General features: G+C 42.5%; 2 protein-coding genes across 2 annotated transcripts; one reads left to right on the top strand and one right to left on the bottom strand.

Annotated features, from left to right (window-relative positions):
* Positions 1-4077: 4077 nt before the first annotated feature.
* LOC128260943 (putative ATP-dependent RNA helicase DHX57) lies at positions 4078-9518 on the bottom strand. The gene is made up of 6 exons (XM_052994303.1): positions 9378-9518; positions 8503-9302; positions 6777-8063; positions 5745-6706; positions 5477-5678; positions 4078-5048 (listed from the first exon to the last, which is right to left on the bottom strand). The coding sequence occupies exons 1-6, from the start codon at positions 9443-9445 to the stop codon at positions 4483-4485; spliced, it is 3885 nt and encodes a 1294-aa protein (XP_052850263.1). The 5' UTR covers positions 9446-9518; the 3' UTR covers positions 4078-4482.
* A 1022-nt stretch (positions 9519-10540) lies between these two features.
* LOC128260965 (RNA-binding protein 25) lies at positions 10541-11936 on the top strand. Its single transcript, XM_052994346.1, has 2 exons — positions 10541-10711; positions 10780-11936. Exon 2 carries the CDS (start codon positions 10789-10791, stop codon positions 11749-11751), a length of 963 nt encoding a protein of 320 aa, XP_052850306.1. The 5' UTR covers positions 10541-10711; positions 10780-10788; the 3' UTR covers positions 11752-11936.
* Positions 11937-13107: the final 1171 nt, after the last annotated feature.

Raw genomic sequence — 13107 nt, 5'->3', positions numbered from 1 at the left:
AATACATTTTACTGTCAATAAAACAAATTCGGCTTTAAAAAAATTGTAATTTCGAAACTATAGAATAACGTAACTGAATGGTTTTTTAGATATTTTTCTACCATAATTTTTAATTTAAAAAAAAGTTAAAAGCTCAGAGACTAAAAACAATTTTTAATTAAAATTTTAAGTTTTTTTCTTTCGATTATCTTTTTGATTTATAGATCACAAATCACTCGTATCCCTTATCAGTGCTGTATTATTATGTTTTCCGTTAGATCGTCATCTTGGTCACTGACTTTTTCAGAAAAAAACCCCAACCCAAAGTGGGCCCACAAAAGCCAACCCACGGCGCCACCGCCACAGCCACGGCCACGCCCACCGACAACCGTTAAGCCCAAAAAACACACCTAAAGTGCGTTGTCAAAAAAAAACAACCAAAGCAACCACAGTCACAACCAACGTAAATAATTTGTCTACGGTTTTTAGTGCTTTATGACGGGCACTAGTCGAGCGCAAACTTAAATCGTTGAACGGCAGACGAACCACCCACTCCACACCCACTGATCCACAGAACTCCGATTCACCTGGTAGCACGCTACCCCTCATCATGTCTACCTTGATCTTGGGAGCTTACGACGCCTTATCCTGCTCATCGAAAATAGTATTCACTGTCAATTCTAATGTCAATATGGGCAAAAAAAAGTCGATGGGCTGGTCAAAGTGAATACACCAGGAACCTCATTAGGTTTGGTAACTATATTGCAACATTTGACTTATTACACCGAAGGGTTCATAGTTTACTTATTTTTTAGTAATACCCACCTTTCTATATTAATATTTATCAATTGTATTAAAATTTAACTTAAGTGAACCAATACTTTTTATAATCATATACATTTTTCTTATCACACAAAGATTGGGATTAAATATACCAAATTTATAAATTGAATTTATTTTTTTTCCAAAAATGTTGTATTAATCAATACTATCCAGAGCTTGAACTAAAATAATCAATTAATCAGTAATTCAAATACAGTTCAGCTTTTTGATCCTTGATTTTGTCGCTGATTCCTTGTGGGTATAGAAATTTTTTGTTTAGAATAAGAATTTTAGAATTCTTTAAAAATTAAAATGTTGTATGATAAATATGATATTTTAAATTGAAATTTAAATAAATTTGTAATATAGATTACTGATTTTATTCATGATCTTGAGTACAAAATTATTATATTTTTTTGGGGAAAGTGAGCAGGACCTCCCGGCCCACTGTGCATGTGGAATACCTGGAAACGGACGAGGGCACGGAATCGAATCGAATCGAATAGAATCGGAATCTAAGGTGGAAGTGGAGAGGGAGAGCAGTGGAAGTGCAACTCAGACCGCTGACACTTGACGATCAGAGTTGAGTTATCGCCTCGCTTTTTGCTCTCTTCCTCCGTTACCCATTCCCATTTCACGCTCCACATTTAAGATTCTCCGCCGATCGATCTGGATTTTGCGACTGCGGCTGCGAAGAAAGAGAGAACGGAGAAAGCTCAAGAGAGCAGATGAGAGGAGATGGAGATAGCAGAGCCCTAGCTCGGGGCATCGGATTGCCGGGGACAATGATAGTGTTAATAATAAGTTCTTTTCACTGGATAGGAGTGGGCAAATCTTCTCCGACGTCGACTAAACACTGGACGAAAACACTACAAATATATTAAAGCAGTTATGAAATTTAGAATGTATATACAGAATAATTGTTTTTATCATAATTTATTAATACCTACATTAAACAATGAAACAATCATAAACTTTGTTGGATTTCATTATTAATTTATTTGTATATTTCTGTGGTAGATAAGCAATTTCGCCCACTGTGCACAAAAAGCACAACTCACGATCATTGGAGATCTATAGATCATCGAAGATATTTAGTCTTCGAAGTGAGATATGGAGCAGTGTTGACAATGACTCCTCGGATTTTATTTTCTGAGGTGAAATGCATAAGATTGACTATAATTGGTCAACTATTGTCAACACAAACGTATGACAAAAAACTACACTGAAGATAAATATTGTAACTCAATAAATTAAAAATTTTAAAGTTAAATTTCTGTTTTAGGGTAAATTTAGAAACCTTAGTGATCAAATTTATTTAACCCTAATAAATCGCTATGATTTTTTATAAAACATTAATCATTAATCACTTTAAATCTCAAACAAAATTGTCTAAACTTAAGTTTTAAATTTACATATCAGAAGTTTAAAATTTCAACTTAATTGGGATTGTGATGATGGATCACATACTTCATCATTATTAAGCAGTTGAGTAATTGTATATAGAAGTATATAAACTTAATACAGATGAATTGCTTCGATTATGTTTCCGTATATCTTTTGGATGCTTTCATTTAACAATTAAATAATACAAAATGAGTACTTTAATTTTCGATTTTTAGCAAGTGTGCTTTATGAAAGTTCCCCGCAAAATTATATACATTAATGTTGGGCGAGTGCTCGTATATATTTTCCACGTCATGGATCGTATTTGACCAACTCCCCTTGCCCTTGCGATGGAAGATAACCCCCTCAACAGCTGCGTTTGCCCCCCAAATCAGAGCGGGCAAATACGACTCAACGAGGTGCTAAAAGATCCCATTTGTACTCGATCACTGGAGCCTTTAATTGGAAAGATAAAGCTTTTGCGAAAAGTGCGAGTTTTCGTTTCAGATAAATCCAGAGTGGGCCAGAGCGCAAAAAGAAGAGAGAAACCGCTCAAGGCCCCCCAAATTTTGAGTCGGAAACCCAGGTTCCAGACCCCTATTTAAATTTTATAAATTGGCACCTGATTCATACATACTCGTACTTCATACATTTGAGGTGCATTAGCCAATGTTGATAAGCATAATTAATTACGCTGCAAGTACGCAGCTTTGATGTATCGATGGAACCGCCACGGTGTTTCGGCTGTCATCGCAAAGTGGCCGTCCCAAATCCGAGTGTATTTAAATAAATTCAAACGAATTGTAATTGATGGGACACCAGGCCCCTGAAAATTTCATCAAACCGTGCGCCTTTCTTGGATGCCGCCGAATTGATCGATTTACCGCGCGGTTGGACATTTGGTGATGATTTAGCCGCCCTTCCGGTTGACACAAAATGTACATCAATCACCTACAAGATTGATGGATTGTAAGGGCGCCTATTCCGGCGAAACTGCTTCAAGGAATGCAATTATCCTATTACCCAAAAACTTGATTGCAAAAACCTTTTGCAGGTAGGCGTTGGAAACAAAATCACACTCCCTTTTTAACTTACTTAACTTTACCATTTGGATCTACGAATACTTTAAGGACAACGTCGTAATGTAGTGTACTCAACAATTTTGGTTTAATAAGGAGATAAAGAGCATTTCTATAATTTTTTTTGTTAAAGCCTTTAAAATCCTTTCGTACCTAGATTCGGTCTAGTTTTCAGTTGTCCATGGAAATCTTTAGTTTTTGATTATTTTATTATGATATATTGGTAAAAAAAACGTAGAATATTTAAATGTTTTTAACTCAATTAAAACATTTTTCGCTTTGATATTCATTCCATGCTGTTTTTAGTTATTTAAATTTTTTTTTTTAATTTTTCCTTTGATTTTTAACCTTCTGAAATTGTTATTTAAATTAAAACCATATTTAACATAAATTAAATGCATTTAAATGATATAGGAACTATTTTAAATCTAATATTTTCCACATTAATTAAACTATTTTAATATTAAAAAATGCAGTTCAGTATGCATTTAGTATTTAATATAATATTTTAAATTCAGTAGTCAGATATTTATTTGTACTATTCCATTTTGTTATTATTGTACAATTTACTTTAATTTTATGCTTTGTTTTCTTTACTTCTATTAATACACTTCCAGTTCAGAACACATTTCAGGAACTTTTACAAGTAATTTAACAGCTCATAAAAACACATAAATACATACTTGGTGGTATGGTTTGGAAAATATTAGTCAATATATTGATTTAATGTATGATAATTCAATCAATCAATCAACTTATCATGCTGCAAACGTAGGAGTCCCAATTTGATTGATAACAAATAACATCAAGGTTTAACCAGGTATGGAAATAAGTAACGATCGTTTATTTAAACTCATAAGTCAATATCAGCGGGAGGGAGGAATTACATAGAAATAATATTGATCTATTACATAGAGTATTTGGGGTTTCTCTACTACACGAAAAATCAAAACTAATTTGCTGTAATGATAGTTGCGTTTTACGAAATGGTATAATAATGAGGCAGTAACATATGATTTCATCCTTAAATAAGTGTCAATAAATATTCCTCTATATCCCATTGAATAAACCCTATGGAGTGTGCTTTAAAGCCATCAATTTGGTGAATCGTTATTGGTCTCGTTTGGCGTATATTACAGGTATTTTAAAAATCGGCTACAACAGCTTTTGCACAAAATGTACAAGTGATTTGAATAGTTGTTCATTGGGCAGCATCTCAGCTATTTTTGCTGATCAGGTGCACGATGTTGGCAATCATGCGGCATCCGTTTTTGTGGTGCAGCAGGTTAAGGCACGGGTCGCGAATCTTCTCCTCCAGCAGCTTGATCATCTCCGCCCGCAGGCACTGCACCATCTCGGCGGTCTCCAGGTCGTGGGCCTTCAGGATGATCCATCCGCTCTCCAGCAGGAAGAGGAAGTCGCCGTCGTGCAGCTCCACCTTAAAGTCGCTGCCGGCAAACAGGACCATGGCGATGAGCGGCAGCATCGAGCAGTCGCGTATGTAGATGGCACTGGTGCGCACCTTCTCCTGGTAGACGAGGAAGGGCGCCTGGAAGACGGCCACATGCGAGTTGACCGACGACGGATGGATCTTCACGTAGCCATCGCCGCGTGTCTTGAAGCGCAGATCCTGGTGGCTCGGTTCGCGCGGCACTGCTCCTCCTGCCGTCTGGACGTAGACCCGCTCCGGCGTCATGATCTTCACGATATTCGGATAGAGGGCGGCGCAGAGGAGCGACGTCAGCAGCCGGTTGTTGTCGCCATTGTGATTTTGATCCACACCTGCAATCAGTCAAACACAATGATAACTAATCTTTCAAAATTTAAGGGCAATTACATAACACAAACTTAAATTTATATAATATTTTTGAAGAACAAGAGTTATCATTTAATGCTGCGAGTAGACAGAAATATTTTTAAAATAATAGTTGATTAATAAACAATTGAAAGACCTAAGTTGAAGCAATATTGTTTTAATTAATTTTAAATTCATGTATATTAAAGAAAGCAAATCTATATTATAAGTGATGAATTAAGCCTTCAGAATTGCACGAGGTATTTAAAATATTTTAAGTATCATCATTTTAAAACTCAATAAAATTAGTATGAAATTAGAAACTCAATTAAATGCGTATTAAATCATCTCAATTACAGTCAACAAATGGAATTATAATATGAAGGCAAGTTGTTCACATTCCCACTTTTCATACCTGTCAGTGTGAGAATATTGTCGCAGGCATTTTTGCGCCTGCGCGGCACATTGATGGGCACAAAGCCGATGGAAACGAGTAGCTCCAGATACTGGTACTTGAGGTCGGCTATCGTCTCGAGTGTGTTCAGCGATAGAAAATGCTCAGTGGCATAGTTCCTGCTGGCTGCATAGTTTCCCCTACGCGCCACATCCAGCCATTTCTTGGGGAGATTAACAATTTTAAGATTTAAGAAGTCAATTTTGATGGGGAATATTAGATTACTCACTCTATAAGCATTCAGGACGGTGAGATGATCGCTGTTGCCCAGGGCAAACATGCGTTTGCACTTGTCCGCCTCCGTGCGCTTGCTTAGCGGACTGACGAACGGCGACTTGTTGCTCAGACAGGCGGCGATGGTCAGCACGCTGTCCAGGCACTGGAAGATCGCTCCGTACAGCATCAGCTTGCCGATGCGCACGTCCACGGGCAGGGCGGCCAGATGATGGCCCAGCGGGGTGAGCTGATCCTCCGCATCGAGGGCACCCACATCCCGTAGACGTGTCAACGCACCCAGCACACTGTCCTCCGTGGGAGCCTCCAGCGTTTCGAGGAGAACCGAGAGCGTGTTGCGCGAGGCGAACGTCTGCAACGTCTTGATGCGCAGCACAATCTGCTCGAGCGGCACACGCTGGATCTCTGGCACCGGTTGGGCCAGGATGTGCTGATGGTAGCGGTGACTCGTGTACAGGTGAATGCACACGCCCGGCATCACACGGCCGGCACGACCCTTGCGCTGCTTGGCATTGGCTCGAGAGACCCAGACCAGGTCCAGCGACTCCATGTTGCGGTTCGAGTCGAAGCACTTCTCCTTCATCAGGCCGCAGTCCACCACGAACACACAGTCGTCGATGGTCACCGAGGTCTCGGCTATGTTCGTGCTCAGCACGATCTTTCGCTTGCCGGGCGGCGCCTTCTTGAAGACCAGAGCCTGATCCTCGCCAGAAAGGGCCGAGTGCAGGGGCACCAGAACGAATTTGCCGGCGCGTGGCGAGAATAGGGCATGATCCAGCAGGGAATCGTGCACGGTTTGGATCTCCCCAAAGCCGGGCAGGAAGATGAGGATGGTTCCCTCGCGCGGCCAATCGTGGGAGCCCTCAACGATGTACTTCAGCACGGATTCGATCAGTTCCGGGTTTATGGTCATCGGCTCCATCAGGTAGATGCTCTTGCACGTGGGCTTGCTGTACTCTAAGGGGGTTAAAAAAGAGATAAACAAGGTAAGCTATTGGTTTGCTGCTGGGTTGGACAGTGAACTTACCCGCGTAACGCTGATAAGTCTCTGCGAGGGTGAGCTTTTCATCCTTGATCTTCTTTCCGGGAGCCTGCCCGGAGGCCTGCACGTCGGCATACTCCAGCTCGCGCTCCAGTACGTCCTGCTCGTGCTTCTTCAGCTTGCGGCAGTACTTGGTGTCGTACTCCATGACAAAGTCGCTCATCTCCAGGATGTCCTCCAGGAAGAACTGCTGAACCGGGTAGGTACGTCCTGGAATATCCAGCACGGGAGCACCGCCAAAGTAGTCCGAAAAGAGTGTGGCATTCAAAGTGGCCGACATGAGGATGACTTTGAGATCCTTGCGTTCCCGCAGCAAATTCTTCAGGATGAGCAGTAGGAAGTCGGACTCTTCGGAGCGTTCGTGCACCTCGTCGACAATGACATGGGTTACGCCTTCCAGCAGCGGATCGGAGGCCAGTCGGCGCAGCAGGATGCCCGTTGTGCAGAAGCTGAGGCGCGTGCTCTGCGACACCTTGTTCTCCAGCCGGATCTGATAGCCCACCAGCTGGCCAATGCGATCCAGACGCTCGGCAGCCACCCGTTCCGCCACTCCGATGGCCGAGAGACGTCGCGGTTGTGTGCAGATGATCTCCACGTGGGGCAGTTGCTCCTTGGCGGACAGTTGCAGGGCCCGGAAGAACCAGTTGTCCAGGATGAACTGCGGCACCTGGGTACTCTTGCCGCAGCCCGTTTCGCCCGATATCACCACCACCGGCGACTTTTCGATCAGCGCTAATATGCGCTCGATTTCGGCAAAGGCGGGCAGCTGTTTCCGGCCATCGATGACCTTCTGGTAGCGCTCCTCCTTCCGCCGCTCCACGAACTGCTGCAGCAGGCGACGATTCTCGCGGGCCTGGGCCTCCGCATTCCGCTGACGACCTCCCTCATTGCGGGCGGTCTGCCCGCGGGCGTAGTGCGACGGCTTGGGTGCCTGCTGGTGCTCCGCATCCCGATCCGCTCCACCGCCCTCTGGCTCGTCGTGGAAGATGGAGTGCTTGGGCGAGGGAAAGGCAGAGGTGTCCAGACGACCGGCCAGCTGTTCGTTCGACTGCAGAAGATCGCAGATGCTGTACACGCAGGGAATGCCATCGCGGCAGATCGCTCTGGCCTCCCTGTACAAATGGCGGGCGTAGCGGAGGCGCAGCTCGTGCGGAATGTCGTGGCAGGTGGTTTTCAGGTAGATGAATGGCGCCTCATACGGATAGCGACTGCCCGGCGGAAAGCGCACCTCCACGTGGAACCACAGCTCGTTGTCGTTCTCGTCAACGGTATCTGAAAGAGTTTGGATAGCAGGGTAGCGTTATTAGTTGAGTTCTTTCTTTAATTCCCACACTATCTTTAGTTGGTGCCCAAAAATTGTTGAGAAATTTTCTAATCTTGAAGAATGAATAGTAAGTACTTACACTATCATTATTGTATACTATAAATATATTACTTAATGAAGTATTAAATAAAAACATCCTCAATAGTGTATCATTATCTAGTTAGCTTAAATTTGGAACAAAAGGTTGTTACTAATGTTATTAAATATAGGAACCCCATATTATATTATGTTGAACAATTGCTTATAATTGCTTATACCTTATATATTAAAATCCTTATATTGTAAAGGAATTCCCAGTTTTGAATCAATTTACTAGTTAAAGCTGTCAATGAAGGAAACAGTATCATAGCCTATAAAGTCCAATGTAATCCTAGCCAGACAACTCACCCTTTTTGGGCGTGTCCGATTCCGTGGGCAGCGGTGGCAGGTGGGCGAAGCGGCACTTGGGGCCGAACTTGCAGGTGCCGTCGCGGTCGAAGTTGCGGCACCGCTGCGGAGCCTTCTTCTTCTTGTCGAGCGCCGCTTGGGCGGCGGCGGCAGCAGCGGCGAGGACCGCCTCCCTAGCCTTCCGCACCTCCGAGGGACTGTGGGCCAGCAGGTGGTCGATGCGGAACTTGAGGTTCCACACGCGGTTAGCCTCGCGCTCCTCATACGTGCCCTGATCGTAGATGGACTCCAGGGCTTCCTTCTCCTCCGCGCGCATGTCCAGCAGTTCCTGTTCGCTGGGCGGCTCCAGGGTCAGCTGCTCTTCCTCCCCCTCGTCGGGGATCCTCATGTAGCGGCGATAGAGCAGCAAAAGCGCAGCCTCCGTGTCGCCGGCGCAGTGCTCATAGGCCTCCAGACAGTGGACGGCCTGGAAGCCGTAGTTCTCCAGCTTGGCCAGGGCATAGCGGCGCAGGCGATCCGCATCGCTGTCGCTGTTGCCACTCGAGGAGATCCTCACGCCCTGGACACTCTGGACCATCAGGGTGCCACGATCCTGCCAGTAGGAGTGCTTCACGCCGTGGCCACCGCGTCCGCGATCCTTGTACTTGCTGATGTCGTCCAGCTGGAAGTCCGGACCATGGATTTGGCGCAGTGTGTCCATGGTCATCTGGCGGGATTCATCATTTAGCCGGAGGACATGCAGCTCCGTTTTGCGCGACTTGTTGTCCGACGCCTGTGACTTGGGCACCGCTTGCACGTTGCTATTTGTTGGCCAAAATCGGGATTGGGAGATTAAGTGACGATGACCATTGTGGGGTGACCCAGGGCATACTCACGTGGTGCGGATGTCGCTGGGGCTGCGCAGGAAGCAGTCGTCCATCTGCTGTCGCGAGGATTCGTCCATGGCCACTGGGAGAAATGGCAAACGTAAAGCAGGTGGAAGGCAAATTTCACAACAAACGCCAACTAGAGGTGGAAGACATTGATGCCAACATCAATTTCATCGATGCTTTCAAAATATCGGTCCTATCGATGTTTGCCAGAGATTATTGATGTCTTTCCGTTTCTAACGGTATTTTCTTGCCATTGCTAACTTCTCACTCAAGTTCTTGCGCACTACACTCAAGTTAAACTGCAATTAAAATATGAACTATGCTCGCAATCGTGAACATTAAAGCTGACGGTTTTCAACCAAGAAATAGATAACAATAAAAGTTTTGTATGCTAAACAGTTCGCTCGCTACTCGATACACTCGATATATATGCTTATCGATTACAAAGGGAGGTGTAGAACTTGGATATGTGAGAAGTTATCGGTAAGACAGTTAGGTTCGAAATAACAGTAATGGCTAGGAATGTAATGTCAGAATTAGTTTATTTGATTTTGTATGGTATTCAGTTTTGGGGTGTACCTAGATACTTGTACCTAGGTACAATTTTTTGATACCTTATGTTACTTAGGTAACATTTTAACGTGTTTTTGTATAAAAAACTTTGGAAAATAATGGTCAAAGTTGGAATATTAAATATCGATGAAATCGTCAGAATCGAATGGCATTCACAGCTTAAAATGTTGACTTATTGCAAATATTGGGAAAAATAATGATGTACCCCCTTATAAAATATGGGAAAATGGATCATAAATTTATTTGATTTTTTGCCAAGCTAGAACCAAACGACTTCTACGACTAACCTTTTTTCACAAATCTCTTAGAAACCAAAAAAAAAAAAAACTTTAAAAAATCGGTTTTTGTTTGAAACCCCTGGATTAAAGTTGGAGTATCATACATTATTGAATTCGTCATAAAAGTGCATGGCATTTTAAAAATAAGTATAGAAATTTAGGAGTAATTTATCACTCCATCAAAGTAGTTCTGTTGAAAAGTTAAATATTGATTGTAAATTCGGAATCGGACCCCAAATCTTAACAAATGAACAAATTTTTACTGAATAGTAGGCTTTGCAGCACTAGGAAAGGACTTGTAGCAAAGCGGAAGCCCTATTCCTTAGTAATATTCAAACACTCACAACGAGCACATCGGAGTCTCCGTAAAAATTGTTCGTTTTATTTTGTGAAACTTTTTTCATTCCGATTTGTACGAAATTTTTGAAGAAACTGCGTTTTTTCCTTTTTTTTTTTTTTTTACAAAAGTACTGGCTTGTGATAAGTGTGTGTTTTTTTTTTTTTTTGTACAACCTAGATAAATTTAATTCCAAATTTTATTATATGTGTTATAGATCGAAACAATGAACCGACTTTCGGAACAGCTGGTGGAGTTCAAATCGAAATGCTCCGACTATCGCAATGTCGTTAAGCTGAATGTTTGGGGAAGCAACTTGGATGACATCAAGATATGCTTAGAAATGCCGCGCTTGGAGATTCTGGCGCTCAGCGTGAACAATATAAATACGCTGAGCAGCCTCCAAAATTGCCATCGTCTTAAGGAGCTGTACATCCGAAAAAATAAGATCGCAAGTTTTGAGGAACTCAACTATCTGACTAATGCCCGTTCGCTGACCTCGCTTTGGTTGGAGGACAATCCATGCGTCCTGGAAGCTGGTGGCACCTACAGGGCCCGTGTGCTGCGAAAGCTGCCCCAGTTAAAAGTACTTGACAACGTGGAAGTCAGCGAGCAGGAGGTGCAGGCCGCCCTCCGCCACGAGCCCGAACCGGAACAGAAAATTGCGATCAGTGCCCCGGTGGTGGAGTCGGCGCCCTCAACTAGTGGCGCCAAGATGAACCCCTGTCGCGAGCGGCTGGAGCGCGAACGGGAAAAGGAAAGGGAGGAGGAGCGGCAGGAGGAGCGCCAGCGGGTGATGAAGCTTGAACTGAAGAGGGAGCGGAAACTGATGGAGGAACGGCAGCGTTTGAAGGAGCTGGAGCAAAAGGAGGAGCGGAAGCGGATGAGGGAGCGGGAACTGATGGAGGAGCGGGAGAGGCTATCTACAACAAGACGTCTTGTTCAACCAGTCCGCCAGGATGCCAGCGATGCCATGGCCAGTCCATTCAGAAGCGATGATTTTGATATGGTGGACAACTCCTTTCATCCCAGAAACGGAGGCGGTGCTGCGCCGCAGAGGCGTCTACCGATGAATGACAATCTGCTGTCCGCGTCGTTGTTACTCATCCGCGAAATGGACGCATCCTCATTGAAGACGCTCGTCCATGCCATCCACCAGCAAATGAGCACAATGTCTCATCCAAATTAACGAAATGTTCCACTTTAATTTAAATATGTACAAATTTAGTTTACATTCAAGGGAAAAATCTTGAAAGGCCAGCATATAGCCATATAAAATAATGGTGACATATGCTACTTTCATTTTTTTTGACCCTCACTAATAATTTGTACATTCAAATTTTAATACAATTAAAACAATAATCGCAATATTTTTTATAATATAGTCTTTGTATTGTTTTCGATTTTATTTTATTTGATAAAGGATTTCTGATGGTAAGGAAAGCCACTTTTTTGGTGTTGACCTACACAAATAACTTTTACCTTTTTGATAATAATAAATTTTAACAAATTTCTATTCATAAAGTAAACTTTTATTATATTGTATATTTGTATTTTGTGTATATTTTCTAAATTTCGTTTTAAAAACAGCTCATGGGGATATTTTTTAAATAGCCCATGGGAAACTTACAAAAGTTTGCATGGGAGTTAAATTGAGAACAAAAGTAAAGTTAAGTATGCCAAAAAATATTCACAATTAATAATGAATAAAGAATCTTAATATTTACATGTTAATTATGTAATTATGATTTCAATGTGTTTGTTGTAATTAAAATATTCACGCGAGTAACTGATCATTAGCAAATCCTTGGAATGAGCTTGTCATTTGTCTCGTTAATCACTGTCGCAAGACGAGCTCGTGGCGTCTTTTGGCCAGTTGGGTTTTGTTTTGCAACTACCGGGAAATCTCAGGCCGTGATCATGATAGAGATATGGCCACCAGGTAAACACCGCGAGTTTTCCGGTTTACAACAAAGGGCGACTCGACTCTTGGCAGTCGTAAATGGAGTTACATGCCGCATACGAATGGCAACTCTGCTTGGGTCCGAGATTCGTCTGTTTGCTGTTTGTTGTTCGTTGTTCGTCGTTTGTTGATTGTTGTTTGTCACCGACACCAGGAGACATGTGAGCACAGGAAAAGTTAGCGAAACAAACACCACTCAGCCTTCTGTCCTCCGTCTCGAACAATTAAAAGCCAGTTAGGTGAATTCGATGCGGGGCGGCCCAAAAAGAAGACGTTATAACGTTAAAAAGGTGAAGCGTTGAAAGAAACAATTATACACTTGAAAACGGGAAAAGTAATTTTTTAAATTTTCAATATCATAGATTTAGACAAAAAAAGGAAAGAAATCAAGTCAAAAAACAAAGAAGTTTGGCAAATAAAGCAATATTAAAAATTACATTCAATTTGATTAAAGAAATAAGAGACTTTGTTAAAAAAAAAATAATTAACAATAACAAAAACAAAACAAAACAAAAACAAAAAATAATGGTTAATTCACGTTTGACTTAAAAATTTTAACTCAAAAAAACAATCTATAACTTT

The sequence above is a fragment of the Drosophila gunungcola genome, assembly GCF_025200985.1.
Source record: "Drosophila gunungcola strain Sukarami chromosome X unlocalized genomic scaffold, Dgunungcola_SK_2 000046F, whole genome shotgun sequence".
Classification (NCBI taxonomy): Eukaryota; Metazoa; Arthropoda; class Insecta; order Diptera; family Drosophilidae; genus Drosophila; species Drosophila gunungcola.
The sequence above is the reverse complement of the archived record's forward strand: the minus strand, read 5'-3'. Positions and strand labels throughout refer to the sequence as shown.